Source organism: Schistocerca gregaria, chromosome 3 (assembly GCF_023897955.1).
Source record: "Schistocerca gregaria isolate iqSchGreg1 chromosome 3, iqSchGreg1.2, whole genome shotgun sequence".
NCBI classification, from domain to species: Eukaryota; Metazoa; Arthropoda; class Insecta; order Orthoptera; family Acrididae; genus Schistocerca; species Schistocerca gregaria.
In genome coordinates this window covers 168,376,357-168,398,555 of record NC_064922.1, presented here as the reverse complement: position 1 = coordinate 168,398,555, position 22,199 = coordinate 168,376,357, and the positions used below count along the sequence as shown (strand labels likewise).

The 22,199-nt window shown below is 39.1% G+C and overlaps 1 protein-coding gene across 1 annotated transcript in view; it reads right to left on the bottom strand.

Moving 5' to 3' along the window:
- Positions 1-22,199, bottom strand: part of LOC126356029 (phospholipase A1-like) — a 109,527-nt gene that overhangs the window by 25,390 nt on the left and 61,938 nt on the right. The window contains exon 5 of the mRNA XM_050006683.1: positions 7,596-7,793. Coding sequence (XP_049862640.1) covers positions 7,596-7,793 — 198 coding nt within the window. The remainder of the gene's footprint in view (positions 1-7,595; positions 7,794-22,199) is intronic.

The following is a 22,199-nucleotide window of genomic DNA, read 5'->3' as shown; positions in this document are numbered from 1 at the left end:
GTAATTTAGGAGTAAAAGTAACAACTCGTATAATAGTAAATGAGTTGAGTTGTCAACAGACACATAAACAAGACTGAAAACTTTGCTAACTTTTGCATCAACCATTTTTTCAGCTAGAGTATACATAAACACACACACACACACACACACACACACACACACACACACACACAGCAGATGTGTGACTACAATGTCCTGACTGAACACACTAATACTTTGCCAGGACTGTAGTTCTGCAGCTTGACTGGGATGAGGGACTGTTTCACATGGATTGTGTTAGGGGAGAAAGGACTTGGGGAGAAGTAGGAGGTTTGGGAAAGGGTGGTTGATGGCTGGGGCATGTGTGAGGGAGGCAGCAAGTAGATTAAATGCAGGAGGTAGAGCCAGCAGGTGCATTGGATAGGAATGCAACAGGGCCTATATATATAACTTTTCCCCTTCCTAAGTCTGATTCACACTTTTCTTCCATCATTAATTATTCCAGTTTTACCACAAATATTTTCGTAGTGTTTAGCAAACACTTACTGACATAATTTACAATCATTCCCTCCTCCCTAGCAACATTTAATCCCAAATGGACTCCTGATCCATCTATCTTCATCAGTTCAAAAACATATACCACTCCCTAGCTATAACTGACTGAACACACTAATACTTTGCCAGGACTGTAGTTCTGCAGCTTGACTGGGACGAGGGACTGTTTCACATGGATTGTGTGAGGGGAGAAAGGGCTTGGGGAGAAGTACCTGCTGCCGCAATGTTATTCCATTTTCTTTTTTTTTTTTTTTTTTTTTTTTTGGTACCCCCTCATACTACAAAATTGAAGTAAATGAGACAGTATGATTGTTGTGGAAGTCTAAATTACATACAGGCTCTCTGTGAATTTCTGGTGGTATATGGATGAGACACAATGTTGCATGCACTCATAGTGGAATAATGCCAACAGTTTGACCAAGGCTGCATAGATATGGGTAATGCTGATCAGAAAGGAAAGCCACTGACATCAACCACAGATGACAATCTCCCGGCAGATTTTCAGATGATGATGACATTCACACAGCAGTTCTAGAATGACTCTATCATAGAGGAATTGAATGATTGGTAGAACGTTCTGACCATCATTTCCAGAAACTTGGTGACTTTGTTAAAAACAGTGTCATGCAACTGTGTCACCTGACTCTCAATCATCCCCATTCCAGTACCACATGCGTCACTACTTGCCACTGTTGCGCTACCTTCCTATACAGCAACATCCCTCGAACACACGGCCTTTCACTATCGAACACTACCTTCCCAACATCAATCCAATTCCAAAACCTATTCCTTGTACATCTAAGTAATTGCATCCTCTCAAAACTACTTCTTCTTCAAAGTGAAGATAAACAAACAAATGTATGGCATAGATATGAACACCCACATGACATGCTCCTGTGCCAACCTGTTTATAGGCCAAATAGAAAAAACCTTCCTAGTTTTCCAAAACCCCAAATCTCCTGGTGTGGTTCAGCTTCATTGAAGATACTTACAGGGTCTTCAGCTAGAGCCGAGATGCTCTTAATATCCACTAACATTTGGGATATTACAATAACGAACTATATTACACTTATTGCTAGCTGTCACAAAACTATCTTTTCTTCAGTTTACAGCAATTTTATGGCTATTTGACTTTGTTTTAGTTACTGCATTTAGTCAGATTCAATATTCTAACAGCTTCATGTTCAAAGCAAAAGATATTGACAGCAGAAAAGCTAGCTCTAAGTAGACAACTGGCTTTTACCACTGCGCTGAGGGTTGCACATACCGTAGCAAAAACTCTTTGATCCTGGTAATAGGCCAGGCCACAGTGTTCTTCACTTTCACTCTCTGCAGCCTTCCCCTGCTCTCCCACACATTCAGTCATAGCAGATTCATTGCAAAGTAAAAATACCACTACTCCAGGTCAACATGAGGTCTGAACATAATACACTGGCGAACAATGCTGGAACACTACTCTTTATTTCATGGAAGAAGCCAAGACCACTTATCAGTGATGAAATAACAAATATCAGTTCTTGATAATTTTACTGTTGAAATACTACTGAAATAAATTAGCATTTAAGGCTCCAGGAACTAGTCACAACAGCAACATTAGACAATTAAGTCTGTTTGCGATTACTATGGTCGTAATTCTAGGTAGACAGAAAATTCATTTACTTGTGATGTTTTCACAACATTGATTTTGGTATGATGACATCAGGTGTCTTCCTATCTATTCTGATACCATTCCTCACATAATGTTTTGGAAGAATGTTTATCTTGGACAGAATCAGTAGTATACAATGTATAAGAGGATAAAAATTCAGTGGTTCAAATATGTCTTATGATTCATGTATTCCCAGGAAATAAGATAATTTATGTAGAAGCCATTCTGAACCATCAATAAAGCAGTAATGTTAGTTAGTAAAAAGTTCTTTAGCAAGGCTTTGAATCTGCAGGAGTCATTCCACAACATGGTGGCTGTCCCACCTTTATAAGGCATAACAGATGGCAGCCACCTGTACCTCTGACCCAAGAACTAATGCAGCTTAAACATTAAAAGCAGACATAGCCTGCAATTCTGAACAGAGTCTCCAAAATGGCAGTGGAAGCAGTATCTCCAATGGTACTGTCATACAGAGTCGGGGTAATATCCTTTGCTGAGCCATGCTGTAGACCCTTGATGGCTGCACCAGGTGTCTCGAGGCTCACTCATACACCTTAGAGCTTCCACTTCCAGTAACCTTCTCCCTGCTTCTGTCTCACAAGGGGTGTACTATTCTGCCTTTCACCACTCTTACCCCATCAAGAAATGCTCTCATTCATTGTCTTTCAATATATCTATTTACATTAATGTTTTAGATCCTTCTGGGGTTCAGAATATTTTAAAAATCTTGTTATTAATCTTTTTAGTCTACAGTAAAACATTATACATTATGTCTGCTTGTGTCTGTATATGTATGTATGGATGGATGTGTGTGTGTGTGTGTGTGTGTGTGTGTGTGTGTGTGTGTGTGTGTGTGTGTGTGTGTGTGTGCATGCGAATGTATCTATCCTTTTTTCCCCTTAAGGTAAGTCTTTCCGCTCCCGGGATTGGAATGACTCCTTACCCTCTCCCTTAAAACCCACATCCTTTCGTCTTTCCCTCTCCTTCCCTCTTTCCTGAAGAAGCAACCGTTGGTTGCGAAAGCTAGAAATTTTGTGTGTGTGTTATTTTATTGTGCCTGTCTACCGGCGCTTTCCCGCTTGGTAAGTCTTGGATTTTTTTTTTGTAATATATTTTTCCCATGTGGAAGTTTCTTTCTATTTTATTTACATCATACTTTTAGTTAATAATAAATGAAACAGTATAAGAATCTACAGAATAACTTAAAACGTTTCTGTTTGGATTTGCCCCTCAGGTTTTCCACCAAAGACAGGCTTCATTGGTAATGTTAGTGATGGTGGCGTCTCCATGTCTTTGTTTGCTGCATAAAAGACTCAAAGGCATTCACCTTTGAACCCTTCAACAGTATTGCAACATATCTGGAAGCTCTGAGGAAAAAATGTTATTCCAGTATGTAGCAGAACAACACTCTTTCCTCATACCTCCACAGTTGGCTCTGGGCACTATGGGACGTAACATCAGAGGTCATCAGTCCCCTACCTCCACAGTCTCAACACCTTATCTCCCATGAACTTCATTTGGTCTTCCTCTGACCGAAGTGCCACTATCTGGGACGCTGACCTGTACCTCTCTGATTGCACTGTCCATACCATTATCCATATCAAGACCACTAACCATCAACATTTAGACTGCTGTCATGCCTTCCACACCAAACAAGCACTACCATACAGTCTGGCCGCCTGTGGATGGCACATCTGCAGTGACCAGAATTCCTCTGGCTAGTATGCTGACGGTCTCATTATGACCTTAACAGGCAAGCACTATCAACCAAACCTAGTCTGCAGACAGGTTTCTCATGCTACATTGTAACACATCGCTAAGCCTCTCATCACTCCCAAGAACCAGCTGCAAAGGAGAACCTCCTAATCATACAATTAATTCCTGAATTTGAACAACTGAACCATATCCTTTGCCAGTGCTTCACTAATTTATCATTGTGCCCAGAAATGAGGGATGTCCAATGTATCATCATTCTCACCCCTCCTAAAGACATAGTCAACTGCCTACCCAATTTCTTGATACTGTGGTCCATCCTTATGCCACACTCCCTCCCAACTCAGAGTCACATGGGTAATACAACGTGGAAGACCCAGATGCATGACATGCTTAATGGGCCAACCCAGCCCATCCTACACCAGTCTCACTGCAGTCTTATGTTGTCCCATCAGAGGCAGGGCCACCTATGAGAGCAGTCACATCTCTGCATAAATTTTTGAATGGTATTTCATGTGAGCATGAGCACCAACACACTGTCCACTGAGTGAATACCCACTGTCACATTGTGGTAAAGAACAGACCTGACCACCCAATACAGATTATGTTGTTGAGTGCATCATGCTAGATTTCAGTGGGTGCTTTGCAGCTTATGGCACTTGAGCCCTTACTCCAAACACCTGCTTCTCTTGGCTACATATACAGGAGTTGTCCTTGCAACACATCTTTTTCTCCAATTATCTTCCTGGCATCAACCTCTGCTCTCACCCTGTCCTACACCCACCTCCAACCTGACCCAGGACAGTAGTTTTACTTACCCTGCACCAACACCCTGTGTGTAGGTAGCTACAAGGTTTATCTGCATAGACAAATGAGATGTATTCATTCATGCAGGCACCAATTGAATGCACCAAAGGTACAATAATTCTTGTTATGATGTATTAATGTAAACTGAGAGGGCGGTGGAAGAATTAAAAATGACATACCTTCAGATTTTTACATCATCTTTCTTGTTTTAATTTTTCTAATATAACTCTTCTGTTCTTGTCTACCATGGTGTGTGGACATATGTTTGCTCTCTATGTGTCTAACAATTAAAAAGTGGATTACTAGTGGAAGAAAAGTATTTTATTTCTACAAGTTTCAAGTACACACATTCCCCTCTATGCATACCATGAACCATTGCAGCAAATCTTTGGTTGCACAGGAATAATCCTCAAGAACACAACTACCACTCATCATCAGCATTACCATGCTACAAGAGAGAAGAGGTAGTTTTCATTAATAGGAAGAGAACGTTCAAGACTAATCATTTCAAATTAATGCTAAGGAAAGTTTAAAACAATACCTACTGTCGTGTGCTGCATGATGTTTGTAAAAAAGAAAAAAAAAACCTTTCCAGTTGAAAGGTGCTACTGAGTACTATACTATCATCATACCTTTATCTCTCACCAAATTAATTGTATTTTTATACACCAGCATTCTCTTCCAGTCCAGCCTTCCATGCCAATCATGTCACTGCCACTGTACACTATTCAGATTCACCAGCACTGGTACCCATTCTTATATGTTGCACATGCCAACTTTCCCTGTTGTTTTACTGTACCAGACACTTGTTACCCCCCCCCCCCCCCCCCCCCCTTTTTCACCATCCCACTCACCTGCCCACCATTCCAGTCGTCAACCAGTCTTCCCCAACCTCTGTCCCTCTGTCCCTCCCTCCTCTTTCTCCTCACATATACACACCTGACAAAACCCATCACCCCATTCAAGTCATGGAACTGCCTGTTGAAGACTCAATGCCTCAACTGTTTGGAGAGTTTCTACCTTTACTCTTAAATAACTTAAATTCTACCATGACATTCCACTGTGATACTTATTCTACATGTTATCATTTCTAATTATTTAGTTGCCCTTTGTATTGATTCGTAAAGATTATTGCTCCAACTGCCTCATGGTCATTGACATCAGTTTCAGTGTGGATGACCTCAGTTGTCACAATCAGATCTAATACATATCCATCAAATGTATGCTTCTAAACAATGTGTTCCATGCAGTTTTCAGAGAAAGAGTTTAGTATTGTTTTGCAAGATATCTTGCCAGGTTGACCACTCATAAAACTGCAGTCATACAACTGATTGCTGGATAATTAAAATCTCCTTGACTGATGACAGTATGATAGAGAAACCTTCACACTAATGTACTGGGGTTTTCTATAAAGTTCACGGTTAAATCTGATGTGAGTCTTGTAGCCAGTACAAGGTTTCAACTACAAATATGAACCCATCCTTGATACTGAGCCCTGCCTAAACAATCTCACAAGTAGCTTGAATTTCTGACTTGTACCTCAGATGATTTGAATTTCTTGTATACAAATTCATAACGTAAAAAGACTCAATCAAAAATTGAAGTATACTTTTATTTTCAAGAATTCAGTGCAAAACCACACATACAAATAGAAATCATGTGTATGTTCTACTAATTCATAAATTATTGCTACAAATTTGTCAATAATAAATGAATTAGCGTTTCACTAATGAGACTGTAGTTAATGATGGATCAGTTACCAACATTTTTTTACAACTGAGGAGACCTATTTCTTATCACAGCTTGCACAGTGGCAAAATTTACCATTTAAATTAGCTTACCTGAATTTAATGTACGCAGTCTGCTTTCATAACTTCTGCTACTAACTGATACACAATGCGTGTATGTATTAAACCGGGAACCTAGAAATGAAGGAGAGGCTTCATCCCGATGGGATGTTTGAGTGAACAATGTGCAGCTGTGAAGTTTTGTTTTCTACAACCCCACAACAGGCCACAGCAGTCCACCAACCCCACTGCCACCCCACACCGAACCCAGCATTATTGTGCAGTTCAGCCCCCAGTGGACTCTCCAGGAACATCTCATACTAGATGAGTGTAACCCCAAATGTTTGCATGGTAGAGTAATTATGGTTTATGCATACTTGGAAATGTTGTTTGCACAGCAACTGTGTAACTGTGGTGGAATAAGGGAAACCAGTCCATATTCACCGAGGTAGATGGAAAACTGCCTTAAAACCATCCACAGGCTGGCTGGCACACTGGACCTCGACACTAATCCACTGGGTGGATTTGTGCCAGGGACAGGCATGCCTTCCTGCTCAGGAAGCAGTGCATTAGACCAAGCTGCCAGTTGGGCGGGCTATAAACAATGTACTAACCTTTCTTTCTGCTTCAGTGTATGGAACCCTGATAAACCAGTCAACTGAAGATACAAATCCAAGGGTAACATTTATCAACAGGATAATCACAATTCTGTCTGATAGAGGGTTTTATGTTTCTAGCACATTAAAACCTATTCTTTTTTCAAAGTGTATGATGTGATAAAATCTGTTTGTCTGTTATATATTACACTCCTATCTATTTAATCAGTCTCATACACCACTCACAGAAATATTACACATTCTTTTTGCCTCTGAATATTGTGGAATGGTAATAGTCAGTGGCAACTGAATCTAGCAAACATAATAATTGCAAATTTTGATAATGACAGATTCCAGGATGGCAAAAAGGAGGGGAACATGGGAAAGAATAGGGATGAGTTCTCTCCTTTTCTCTGTTCCTCCCCACTTTCTTTCTTCCATTCTCAATGTTTTAGCAAACACAACCAATAATATAAGTTGAAAGTAAAATGTTGTGCCCAAAAAACTCACCAAGCCAGTCACCACCACATCCTGCTTGCTTTGAACCTCCATTTGGAAAGAAGTCTGCATCTCCCAGGACAAATTCATATCCTAGAACAGCAGTGTTTGTATGGATGATCTGGACAAACTCTGCATCGCCTTTGTCCAGCATACTGTCATTGCCTGGCTTGAGGTCATCATCATATCCAGGCCCTGCTGGGTCTAGTCCTGATGAAGGTTTCGATTTGGTTGCACATTAGTATTCTGAAGTGTTAGCCTGTGATTTAACTCTAACTTCTACTTTTTAAAAACCTTAACATACAGCTGAGCAGTGTGAATTTAACATTTGCTGCAAGAAGAAAGAATACGTGCATATGTCATTATCTATATTGTTACAGTGCTATGTGAGCAGCTGAGTCTGTTACGACACTTCCAGCATATATCACAGTATAAGACAAAGCAAATATTAATTCATATTTTATAAGCTACTAATATTGTTTTAAATATTATTAAAGGGCTATGTGAGCAGCTTATACAGGTATACCTTCTCTGGTGAATTCCTCTGTGTGTAAGGTGGAAAAGTAGAATTCATATTTTATAAGCCACTGATATGGAAATAAATTGTAAAACATTTTAGATTAAATAGATGTTTATAAGTCTATAATTATAAAAACTGAAAAAGAGTGCAATAACAAACAAAAGAGCACTCAAAGACATAAGTAGATAACATTCCATTAGAGCTACTGATAACCTTGGCAGAGCCACCCATGATAAAACTCTTCCATATGGTAAGCAAGATATATCATACAGGCAAAATACCCTCAGACTTCAAGAAGAATACAATAATTCCTATCCGAAAAAAGCAGGTGTTGACAGGTGTGAAAATGACCAAACTATCAGTTTAATGAGTCACGGTTGCAAAATATTGACATTAATTCTTTACAGACAAATGGAAAAACTGGTAGGAGCCAACCTCGGGGAAGATCTGTTTGGATTTTGTAGACAATACTGACCCTACAACTTATTTTAGAAGATAGATTAAAGAAAGTCAAACATATGTTTTTAGCATTTGTAGACACACAGAAAGCTTTTGACAGTGTTGACTGGAATACTCTGTTTCAAATTCTGAAGGTGGCAGAGGTAAAATACAGGAAACGAAAGGCTATTTACAATTTGTACAGAAACCAGATCACTGTTATAAAAGTTGAGGGGCATGAAAGAGAAACAGTCGGTGAGAAGGGAGTGAGACAGGTTTGTAGACTATCCCCGATGTTGTCCAATCTGTGTATTGAGCAAGCAGCAAAGGAAACAAAAGAAAAATTTAGAGTACAAATTAAAATCCATGGAGAAGTAATAACAACTTTGAGGTTTCCAATGACATTGTAATTCTGTCAGAGACAGCAAAGGACCTGGAAGAGCAGCTGAACAGAATATACAGTGCCTTGAAAGAAGGATATAAGATGAACATCAACAGAAGCAAAATGAGGGTAATGGAATGTAGTCAAATTAAATCAGGAGATGCTGAGGGAATTAGATTAGGAAATGAGACACTTCAAGTAGTAGATGAGTTTTGCTATTTGAGAAACAAAATAAATGATGAATATCAAAGTATGGAGGATATAAAATGTAGACTGGCTGTGGCAAGGACAGCATTACTAAAGAAGAGAAATCTGTTCACATCAAGTATTGATTTAAGTATTAGGAAGTCTTTTCTGGAAGTATTTGTATGGAGTGTAGCCATGCATGGAAGTGAAACATGGATGATAAATAGTTTAGACATGACCAGAATAGAAGCTTTCGATATGTGGTGCTATGGAAGAATGCTGAAGATTAGATGGGTCACATGACTAATGAAGAGGCACTGAATAGAGTTAGGGAGAAGAGTAATTTGTGGCACAACTTGACTAGAAGAAGGGATCAAGGGATCAATTGGTAGGACACATTCTGAGGCATTAAGAGATCACCAATGTAGTATTGGAGGGAAGCGTGGAGGGTAAAAATCATAGAGGGAGACCAAGAGATGAATACTCTAAGCAGACTCAGGAGGATGTAGGTTGCAATAGTTATTCAGAGATGAAGAGGCCTGCACTGGATAGAGTAGCATGGAGAGCTGCATCAGTCCAGTCCCTCGACTGAAGACCAGAACAACAACAACAACTTTAATCCTAAATGGTACAATTTGTCAGACCAACAGAAAGCTTTCAAAGTAGGCTACTAAAATGAAAAACTAATGAGGTTAAAATGGTACACATACATGATATATTTAGCAAATGAAAAATTGTGATGAAAAATTGTGATGAAAAATTGTGATGAAAAATGCTTTCAAATACTGTAATATAATGCAACCAAACACTGAAGAGGAAAGTTCTGTATCTCCCTGGAATGTGGAACATGCAGGCTTATGGTTCAGTAACTGAAAAATTGGCTCTGACAAATGAGCTCTGACTATAAAACAATTCTGCCTAGTCATGAAATCTTATGAATGTCACTGGTGAAAATCTGTATGATTAATTATTTTTAAAGCAAAAAGCACTCATCGTATTAATTTCAAACATTGAACATTAGCCCAACATAGGCTACAGTTTGTAAGCATCGCAATGCTGGGAAGTAAACAATAGATGCAAATTAAATTTATTAGAAACAATATAGACTGCAAAATTTTGTCGTTAGGTACTGATTTTAGGTAAATTAAACTGTCTTCAGATGCTGAAACATTACGGCAGATTAAAACTATGAGCTGGACAGGGACTCAAACCAAGGACCTTTGCCATTAGTGGTCAAGTGCTCTACCAAGTGAGTCATACGAGGTGTGTCTTATGAGCTGCCCCTACACTTACACCTCCCATAGTACCTCTTCTCCTGTGTTTTAAACTTCACTGAAGTTCTTTCACATGTCTTGCAGGGTTAGCACTCCTGGAAGAAAAGATATTACAGACAATTGACTTAAACAGAGCCTACAGGATTCTTCCCAGAATGAATTTCCACTCTGCAACAGAGTGTGTGCTGTTTCGAAACTTCCAAACAGATTAAAACTGATATGTGATCGGAGGCTTTCCCAGCATATGTGTTGTTTCCAGGGCTCTCGGGTGTCCTGGCAGATGCAACCATTGAAGTCCACAATATTTTGGTGAATAACATTTCTGCTATTACCCAAGATTCACTTCCATATAGCAATTTTGGTACTGACACAACTTTATAAAATTTTAGATATGTTTCTGTTCTCAGATTACGTTGGAGGGCTCTTCTGATAGTGCCATTTAAGTAGTTAAATTTCTGTTTTGTCTTTTTGATCTAGGTCTCCCTTGTATGGCAGCATGGTTCCTAGAAATTTGAATGTATCTATTTTCTCTATAATCCTGTTGCCTATATATGCCTGGTGATCAAAAAGTCAGTATAAATTTGAAAACTAAATAAAGCATGGAGTAATGTAGATAGAGAGGTACAAATTGACACACATGCTTGGAATGACTGGGGTTTAATTAGAACCAAAAAAAAATACAAAAATTCAAAAAATGTCCAACAAATTGCACTTCATCTAATCAGAATAGCAATAATTAGCATAACAAAGTAAGACAATGCAAAGATAATGTTCTTTACAGGAAATGCTCAATATGTCCACCATCATTCCTCAACAATAGATGTAGTCGAGGAATAATGTGAACAGCACTGTAAAGCATGTCCGGAGTTATTGTGAGCTATTGGCATTGGATGTTGTCTTTCAGCATCCCTAGAGATGTCGGTCGATCATGATACACTTGCGACTTCAGGTAACCCCAAAGCCAATAATCGCATGGACTGAGGTCTGGGGACCTGGCAGGCGAAGCATGACGATAGTGGTGGCTGAGAACATAATCATCACCAAACGACATGCCCAAGAGATCTTTCACATGTCTAGCAATATGGGGTGGAGCGCCATCTTGCATAAACACAGTACGTTCCAGCAGGTGTTTATCAGCCAGGCTGGGATGACGCGATTCTGTAACCTATCGACGTACCTCTCACCCATCATGATAGCAGTTACAAAACCAAAATCATGCATTTCCTCCAAGAAAAAAGGCCTGATAATGGTAGATATGGTAAATCCAACCCATACCATGACTTTCTCGTCGTGGAATGGAGTTTCCACGACAGTTCTAGGATTTTCGGTAGCCCAAATTCTGCAGTTTTGGGCACTGATAGACCCTTGGAGCGTGAAATGAGCTTTGTCAGTCCACAACAAGTTACTAAACCAATTGTCATCTTCCGCAATCTTTTGAAATGCCCACATCGCAAATGCCCTCCACTGCACTAAATCGCCATTTAACAGTTCGTGATGCTGATGGATTTTGTACGGATAGCATTTGAGGGTATGCCTAAGTGCCAACCAAACAGTAGTGTATGGAATGCCAGGTCGATGTGCGAATTCATGAGCGCTGACTTTCCCATGCATAATGAACTCACTACAGTCTCCATTTCTTCTGGAACTGTCTCAGCAGCATTACGCCTTGTGCTCGGTCGGCCACTATGGGGTCTATCGTCTAAACAACCCGTGACTTCGAACTTTGAAATCTTTCTTGCCACAGCTGCATTTGTCAACGGACCTTTACCCATTGGAGTCCCCTTCCTATGGCAATAGGATTGTAAAGCTGAACTAGCACATTCCCCATTCTGATAATACAGCTTCACTAAAATTTCAGCGTCATGATCGGCCTCACCTTAATGCGGCTGTTAGGTGCCTTAATGTGGGGCTGGGGAGGACACTGATGGCGGAGGGCATGCCTCCCCTTAATGTGGCTGTTAGGTGCATTAATGTGGGGCTGGGGAGGTCACTGATGGTGGAGGGCATGGATCACATCTCAGTGGTGCGAGTTGGGTCTATCAGTAGATAGGGTTTCACTAGGCATGGACTGCACCTCAATAGGTATGGGAAGGAGAGGCTGGATAAGCTTATAGGTGACAGTGTAGTGGGTGGTGGTGGTGGTAGTGGTATCACTCATGGAAAAATTCCTGTAGTAGTTGGTGTTAGAGCTGAACCTTTTTTAGACTAAAGTCAGCTTATAGGTATACCTGCTTAAAGGAAGTGCTTCTAACTAAGGGCTCACCTCCAGAGGATGTAATGCTTCCAAGTAGAGAAGGAATTAGCATATTTCATCAAAATATAAGAGGTATTAGAGATAAAGTTAGTGAACTGCTAATAGATGTTAACTCTGAAATTATTGGTATATCAGAGCACCACTTAAATAATTTGATAATTCAGAGGCTTCCTTTAACCAGGCTACAGATTAGCTGGCTGTTTCTCGAGGAGTTCCTTGAGGGGTGAGGGAGTGGCTCTGTACGTAAAAAACAGTATTTCATTTGAGTCCATAGACGTATCACGACACTGCACTGAACAGATATTTGAAAGTTGTGCAGCATTAGTTGAATTTAGTGAAGCTAAGCTTCTAATTGCTGTTGTTTATAGGTCCCATAACTCTGACTTCAGAGCATTTTTGCTTAAGCTAGAGAGGGTTCTTGATTCACTTTGTAGGAAGTACCAGAAAGTAGTTATATGTGGTGACTTCAATATTAATTTTGTACATGGTTGTTTAAGAATAAGGATGTTGGTAGATCTCCTAAATTCATATGATCTGAAGCAAACTGTGTTTTTCCAACTAGGGTGCAGGGGATCAGTAGCACAGTCATAGACAATATTTTTATTCATTCTTCATTACTAGATGGGCATTCTGTTACTAAAAGGGCGAATGGCCTTTCAGACCATGATGCACAAATTTTAACACTAAAAGGTTTTTGTATTCAAACCAATGTTGTATTTAATTACAAACTATGTAGGAAAGTTAATCCAACATCAATAGAGAGTTTTTCAAAACTTGTCAAGGAACAAGAGTGGCAAGATGTTTATAGTGCCGATAATATAGATGATAAATACGATGCTTTCCATAACACATTTCTCATGCTCTTTGAGAGTTGCTTTCCATTAGAACATTCTAAATGGGGTACTAGCAGTAATGGAGAGCCCGATTGGCTGACTAGTGGGATAAGGATATCATGTAGAACAAAGCGGGAATTATATCAAAATGTTAGAAGTAGTCACAATCAATCTACAGTAGCTCATTACAAACAGTATTGTAAGGTGCTTAAAAATTTTATTAGCAAGGCAAAAAGTATGTGGTATGCAAATAGAATAGCTAATTCACAGGATAAAATTAAAGCCGTATGGTCAGTTGTGAAGGAAGTGTCTGGTCTGCAGCACAAGGTTGATGATATAAAGTCAGTTCACAGTAATAATATTTCTGTTACTGATGAATCATATATATGTACAGTATTTAACAACCATTTTCTGAGCATTGCTGGTGAATTAAATAAAAATTTAGTTTCTACAGAAAATCATATAAATTTCTTAGCAAATGCCTTTCCGAGACTGACATCTGAAATACTCCTCTGTGATACAGACAAGAGGGAGATTGAGTCAATAATTAAATCACTGAAGACTAAGGACTCTCATGGTTATGATGGAATGTCTAGTAGAATATTAAAGTTCTGTGCTGCACATGTTAGCCCTGTATTTAGCCATATTTGTAATTTTTCCTTTAGGAATGGTCATTTTCCTGAGCGATTAAAGTACTCAGTAGTAAAGCCGCTTTATAAAAGGGAGAAAGGGATAATGTAGATAATTTTAGACCTATTTCTATGCCATCAGTGTTTGCAAAAGTTATCGAAAAGGCTGTGTATGTAAGGTTAATTGATCATTTTATATCACACGATTTGCTATCACATGTACAGTTTGGCTTTAGAAGTCGTTTGACAACTGAAAATGCTATATTCTCTTTTTCTCTTTGAGGTACTGGATGGGCTAAACAAAAAGTTTCGAACGCTTGGCGTATTTTTTGATTTAACAAAGGCATTTGACTGTGTTGATCTCACAATATTGCTCCAGAAGTTGGACCATTACAGAATAAGGGGAGTAGCTCACAATTGGTTCATCTCTTACTCTAGCAACAGGCAGCAAAAGGTCATTATTCACAATGTTGATAATGGCTGTGATGTGGGATCTGAGTGGGGTACTGTCAAGTGGGGGGTGCCCCAGGGATCAGTGTTGGGGCTGCTCCTGTTCCTTATTTATATAAATGATATGCCCTCTAGTATTATGGGTAACTCTAAAATATTTCTGTTTTCTGATGACACTAGCTTGATAGTAAAGGTTGTTGTGTGCAACATTGACTCGGTTTCAAGTAGTGCAGTACATGACCTCAGTTCATGGCTTGTAGAAAATAAACTAACGTTAAATCACAGTAAGACTCAGTTTTTACAGTTTCTAACACACAATTCAACAAAACCTGACGTTTTAATCTCACAGAACGGTCATATGATTAGTGAAACTGAACAGTTCAAATTCCTAGATGTTCAAATAGATAGTAAGCTGTCGTGGAAAGCCCACGTTCAGGATCTTGTTCAAAGACTTAATACTGCCATTTTCACTATTCAAACGGTATCGAAAGTGAGTGATACTTTGACACATAAATTAGTCTACTTTGCTTATTTTCATTCACTTATGTCATATGGTATTATGTTTTGTGGTAACTCTTCCCATTCTAGAAGGATATTTTTGGCTCAGAAATGAGCGGTTCAGGCAATAAGTGGTGTGAGTTCACGAACCCCTTGTCGACCTCTGTTCATGAGTCTGGGTATTTTGACATTGGCCTCTCTTTATTTATATTCCTTATTGTTGTTTCTTGTTACCAATATTAGTTTATTTCCAACAATAAGCATCTTTCACTCGGTTAATACTCAGCAGAAATCAAACCTCCATTTGGATCGGACTTCCTTAACCCTTGTGCAAAAAGGTGTGCAGTATACTGGTGCTTCCATTTTCAATAAGCTGCGACTCAAATTCAAAAATCTTTGCAGTAATCCACGCGCTTTCAAATTGAAACTGGAGAGTTTCCTCATGGGTCACTCCTTCTATTCTGTCGAGGAGTTCCTTGAAAAATTAAGCTGATTCTCATTGTATAGCTGAGAGCGTTTGCTTAAACTTGTTACCCTCTCCCTTAAAACCCACATCCTTTTGTAGTTCCTTCCCTTCCCTCTTTCCTGATGAAGCAACCTTGGGTTGCGAAAGGTTGAAATTTGTGTGTGTGTTTTTTATTGTCTCCTATCAACATACCAACGCTTTCATTTGGTAAGTTACATCATCTTTGATTTTTGATATATTTTTCCTGCTTGGAATGTTTCCCTCTATTATATAAATATATATAAATTATTTAGATAAAGATAAAATAAGATTACAAGGCAATGAAATGAAATTCCTCAGGTGTATAGCAGGTTACATCAAGCTAGACTACAAAAGAAATATGGATATCCAGAAGGAATTAAATATTATTGATATAAACAGTAAGGTTGACAAATACCGACAGAAATGGATATCCCATCTGTTACGAATGGACAAATCAAGATTACCACTACATTTTTGACGATGTGCTCTGCAAGGTAAATGATGCATTGGAAGACCGGCAAAACGATGGAAGGACCAGGTGTAGCTGCAATGGGCTGAGGGAAAGCGTACTGCATGACAGAAGAAGAAGAAGAAGAAGAAGAAGATCTTTCCACTATCATCATGTGGTTCTGATGGAATGGTTGGTCTGCTCATTGTTGTAGTATATGAGCAGCCAACGGTGTGGCTATGGGGAGCCCTCTCTCACCAGTGGTAGCCAACTTATTCCTGGAGAGTTTCGATGAAGAGGCACTACAAGCGGCCGAATGGAAAACTGTGTATTTTTCCCGATACGTGCATGACATGTTTGTCATCTGGCCCCATAGACATGATCATCTACAGATGTCCATCTACAACAACATACGGTTCACCATGGAAATTGAGAAGGAAGGGAAATTACTCTTTCTTGATGTACTTGTAGAGTGGAGATCAAATGGCACACTGGGTCATAGTGTGCAATACAGCTCTCCACATATGGACTCATATTTAGAAGCCTCAAGTTGCCACCATCCTGCACAACTCTATGCAATGGTCAACACACTGGTTCACAGGGCATACTCGATATCAGACAAACTAATTTACACAAAGAACTTAAACACCTAGAAAATGTGTTCTGCAGGAACGGGTACAACAATCGACAGATGCGACAGCCGTCATACTACAGAAACACAATAGAAACCCAGGTGAAGACCAGTGTAAAGATGAGGAAACAAGCCTTGCTTTTCTACCATTTGCAGGCAACATGAGGTCAAAAATTGCTAGGCTGCTAAAACAACACAAAATTGAGACACTCTTTTGACCACCGTCCAAGATACGTGCCTTACTGGGACAGTGAAAGACGGATTTGGCCTCAAGAAAGTGGGCGTATATTATATTCCATGTGGTTGCAGCAAATCCTACATCAGTCAAACAACCTGAACAGTTGAAGACTGCTGAAAAGAACACCAATGACGTATGCCTAGGTCAGCCCAACAAATTGTTTGTGGCACAACACTGCTTGGAAACTGGACACAACGCGAAATATGAAGAGACTAAGATTCTGGCCCCTACCAGCTTCTAATGGGACAGCATCTTCAAGGAGGCCATTGAAATTTGTGTAATGGACAATCTCATGAACTGAGACAAGGGTTTTCAATTCAGTAAGGCATGGAAACTCTTACTTAGGCTCATCAAGGATTCATGCCTCAAGCGGACACAAGATCCTTCCATGATGACTGCCGGGGACATTGAATGGGATTCTGCATCTTCTATCGCCAGGGATGGCGTGGACCTGGGTCGGTGCCCACAATTGAAGCATCGGCATTCGCAATCAGAATGTCAGTGGCCACAATGGGACCATCAGGCAGGGAATCAAAGCCTGACTATCAGACATAAATAACACAGACAGTGAGCAGACCGACCATTCCATCAGACCCACCTGATGATGGTGGAAACGTTATTCACCAAAATATTGTGGGACTTCAATGATTGCATCCATCTGGACTCCTGAGATCCCTGAAAACAGATTAAAACTGTGTGCTACATTGGAACTCAAACATGGAAGATTCTTCTTTTGGTCATCATGGTTTGTGCTGGCTGTGATGTGGATAGCTCAGTTGGTAGAGCACTCCATTACAGAGCAAAAACTCACTCTGTCTTCAGGTGGATCTATCCCATTAAAAGTACAGTATGGATCATGTGAACAAACATAAAACGATCTGAAAAAATTAAAAAACTTATAAATTATGAAATATCCTGATAAGCATGTTCTTCAATGTAGCACCTGCATGAAAACACAATATTAGTAGCACTTATCATGAACTTCAGGATAATTGCTGCTCCAGCATATGGCATTATTATAAATATATATTGTACACCAGAAGACCACATCCACTATGGCTGTAATATAGAAGTAATTCAGGCTTTTAGTCTTCTGAATTATGCCAACACTGACCGCAGAGTATGTTGTATTCTAGTGTATGCCATATCCACATCGTGTGCTGGAGCAACAATCATCAAGGATCTCTTGAGCTCCTGACAAGTGCTAAAACTATGAGATTGATTAATTCATGTGCTGCACAGATGAACATGAGTGCAGTGTGTACATTTTATGAAGGATCACAACTGTTTTAAATATCAACAGTACGATTTTCTTGCCAGTACCAGAGGTTCAAAATACTGCTACAGTTGTAAGGTTCTTTTATTTAGGAGATGACTGGTTTTGGGATCCTATAAACTCATCTTTGGGTGTCATAACTTGGTGCTGTGACTCCAAGTGCTGCAGTGGATGAATAAAAGACGCAGTGTGCTACCAGCAAGTGCTACCGTGGCACTCGGAGCCACAGCACCAAGTTATGACTCCTGAAAATGGGTGTCCTTAAAAGATGGGTGTCTTAAAAGAATCTTACAACTGTAGTGGCATTTTCAATCTCTGGTTTAATGCTTGGTTGCGGATGTTCCTCCTACAGGACTGTTTCTTGCCAGTGTTGGGTTTTCATCTTTGTCTTTTCTGTGACACTTGCACTGTAAAACTAAGATATTTTGTTTGTTTTGAGGTGGTTCAATTTGATAATTTGAGGTTTTAAATGCAGCTCTTCAGTGGTAGAAAATGAAGTATTCTCATGCAGAATGAATTTGGCAGTGTCTTATGTGAAGAAAAACTCATACAGAAAATGTGTTCACATTTTTACATATAAATTCCCTGACTCAACAGTCCCTACAAAGCCTTGCATATTTGTGAATTTTATGACATGTTTCAAAAATTCGACTGAAAAACTACTTTCTAGGTCATTAAATAACCAATCAAAGTAAAAAAAAACTACACTCATTCATTTTAGAGCGTATAAAAGTGCAACAGCTGAAGGAAGCAGAATATATGAAGGAAATGAATTTCTGTGATTGTTTTCTCAAAACTGTATGGATCCAAAAATAGTGTTTATAACTGAAGAGGACTGGTTCCATCTTTCTGGTAACTCTGTTCCATAAATGTGTAATGGCAGGGTGATGAGAACCTGGATGTCATAAAGGAAGTGACATTACATGGTCTGAAAGGGAAGTGGTGGTCGGGGCAGTGGGAGGTGGGTGGGAGAGTGGGTGTTGTTGTTGTGCAGGATGGGCTTGACAAATATTACTGTGCTTTTGTAAATCTATAACTTCTGCTATGTATTTCTGTCCGAACAGCTCTCAGAGGGCCCTATGTTACCAATTGACTGCATGTCATTCTCCGCTGATGGGCAATACTGCATGCGGAACTGGTGAGGCATGTGGTCAACACTCTGCTTTCCTGGCCATTGTCAGTTTTCGTTACTGGAGATGCCAATTCTAAGTTAAGTAGCTCCATTGAAGTGCTAGCCAAGCACAACAGTGTTGATCTTCTATGACCTGATAGGAACTGAAGTTACCACTGCAACAAGGCCATTGATTTCTGATGTGCAGATGAGAACAAAATTTATACTTTTTATTAACCAGTTAATAGATGCAGGACAGTACTACAGATTATATTGCTGTAAATTCCATGAACAGGCCTACTATGTATAAAATTTATATGTTCTGACTGGTGAAATTTAATGAAATATAAGTCCCATGTGCTGTAGCCAACAGCAATAGCAATGCCAATGACTGTGGGAGAGTGTGCTGTCATTAACTATTTGGAAACTGCTGAACAGAGGGCCTATACTGAAAATTGCACTGTTGTCAACAGGTGTGACCTCCACACACCACATCATATTATGTGCTATGAAGCTGTGGCTTCTGGGGCACTCACATATTATGTTTTATAAACTCCACCATGGAGAAACCCACATAGAGGTGTGTAATGAGTCAAGTTATACATTAACAGATAGAAACCACAGCTGGAAAACTAAATTAATAACAACTTATTCCCTGGCAGCCAGACACAGTGGTCACATATGTGAGAGTTACATTTGCTTGGAAATGGGTGTGTGTGTTTTTTCTACTTCAGAAGAAGGCTTTTTTGGCCAAAATTTACTTATTTAACATTCTTTTTGTTGTAACTGTCTACAACTCAAAATTTTCACCATATGATGAGTAACAATCTATAATTTTCATAATATTATTATGAAAAGAATAGTTGCTATATGCCATATAATGGAGATGCTAAGTCGCAGATAGGCACATCAAAAGGACTGTCACACAATAAGCTTTCTGCCAACAAGGTCTTTGTAAAAAAAGAAAACAGACACACACACACACACACACACACACACACACACACACACACACAGTCTCTGGCAGCTGAAGCCATAATACTGTCATTATTCCATCCAGAATTTTCCACTGTTTCAGTGTGAAATTATTTTTAAAGTTAAGCCTTTGAAACTTGGTATTTGGTTTCTTGGATGTAAATGAAAAATATATATATATATGTTCCAATGTTTTCAGAAATTCAACCCCTCTGAGGATGAAATAGGGCCAGACAGATTCACTGATTCATCATTGCTCAGCCCAAACCACTAGGGATAGAGGCTTGAAATTTGGAGGGGATGTTGATTTTACTTAAAGCATTATTTAAGAAGGGACTACTCAAAATTTCTCTCTTAAGGGTGTGAAACAGAGAATGAAAAGATTTATGAAAGTATTTCAGTAAGACAGTATTTTTAAAGCTATATCTATGAAAATTTGGCTACTCTGTAAGAAATAAAAGCAATATGCATTTGTTACCCCAGGGGACTGAAATAGAGGCTGAAAATATTTTGTTATATTAAAAAAAAATTTGATGCTAAACCTGTGAAAATTTGTATTTCCCTTTTCAGTTAGATATAAAGAAATATGTGTTAGAGGATGAAAGTTTCTATAAAGACACCAACAAATAACATAAAAACCATTACAAACAAAAACCTTGGACTCCAGCTATCAGAAGCACTCTTTGGTCAGAAGTACATCCAGAAAAGACCATGCTTCTATGGCCTTAATTAGCATGACAAGTTTAGAAGGTGCTGCAATTTGTGAATGACATAAAAATTCAGTTAAAGAAAACAAAAAAATCTGTACAGAGCATACAGTCCATGTGAGCAAAGCAGCAGGTGCTAAGGCAGTTCAGCGTAGTGGAAAAAAATATAATACCTAAATTTGCATGTGTTTTGGGAGAATACAATGTACAAAATTTATCACACAGGGCTGGCACATTTGGCAACAATAATGACTCTAATCTAGTAAGCCATCAAGTTGAATGAACCCCAGTTGTCAGATATGGGTGTGTCATATCATGCCATTTAAACTCTGTCCTAGACTTCACCAATCATAGTTATTAGTGAGTGATGATTTACCAGTCTATCAGCAACCTGAGATCAACTTTTTTTAATGGCTGAGAGATTTGAAGAGCATGTCACACTGGGCAAATGTCTAACACCATCTAAATCAAGATAGGTCATGATACCATGGGAAACAGACAGCTGAATTATTTTTCTGAAAAATAATGCTGTGGAGAAGTAAAAAATAGAGCACAGCCACCAGCCATAACATTTTATAAGTATAATGGGTGCTGTCCAAATTACTTGTTCAATTCCAGATAAAATGGGACAGTGCTTACAGAGATGGGTTAGATTTCTATCTCCTGTGCACTATCAGACTGCTTACAAGTCTACAACTCACCACGCAAATGCAGGTCCCCTTCTCTAGAATACCAGCAAGTCATATCTTGAATGTGACAAGCAAGAAGTTATGTGATTTAAAATTGACTTGTAAACAAGTTGCAATTCAAAAAATATTTCAAAGGTGAGTTAGATAGAACAAAATTTTCTACATCAACCAATGGCTACAACCCAGTCCTGATTGACCACTTCTTCCATAGGAAACAGAACCTGAAAATATACCCACTGTTCCTTCGAAATTTTGCGAGAGGTGATTTACATCCCATATCTCAGCCAGGTATCAAAGAATGTAGGTGAAACACTGAAACTCTGTAACCACTGGTTTTCCTACTGTCTGAGGAACACAACGATCCAGTGTATTTTAAAAGGCAAAGGCATGACCTAATTAATCCGCTATTTTATAATATGAACATATGTTTGCTTTATAATCATCTATTGTTTAAATTTAACATTTTCAATTACATTACCAGTATCATTTAATCTGTGTTTGTACCTCACTATAGGTGTGTAACATCTTTTTCAGTGTTGTTCACTAGCATTGTACCCTCTTTGAGCATGATAGTTAAAAGTCTGTTGATG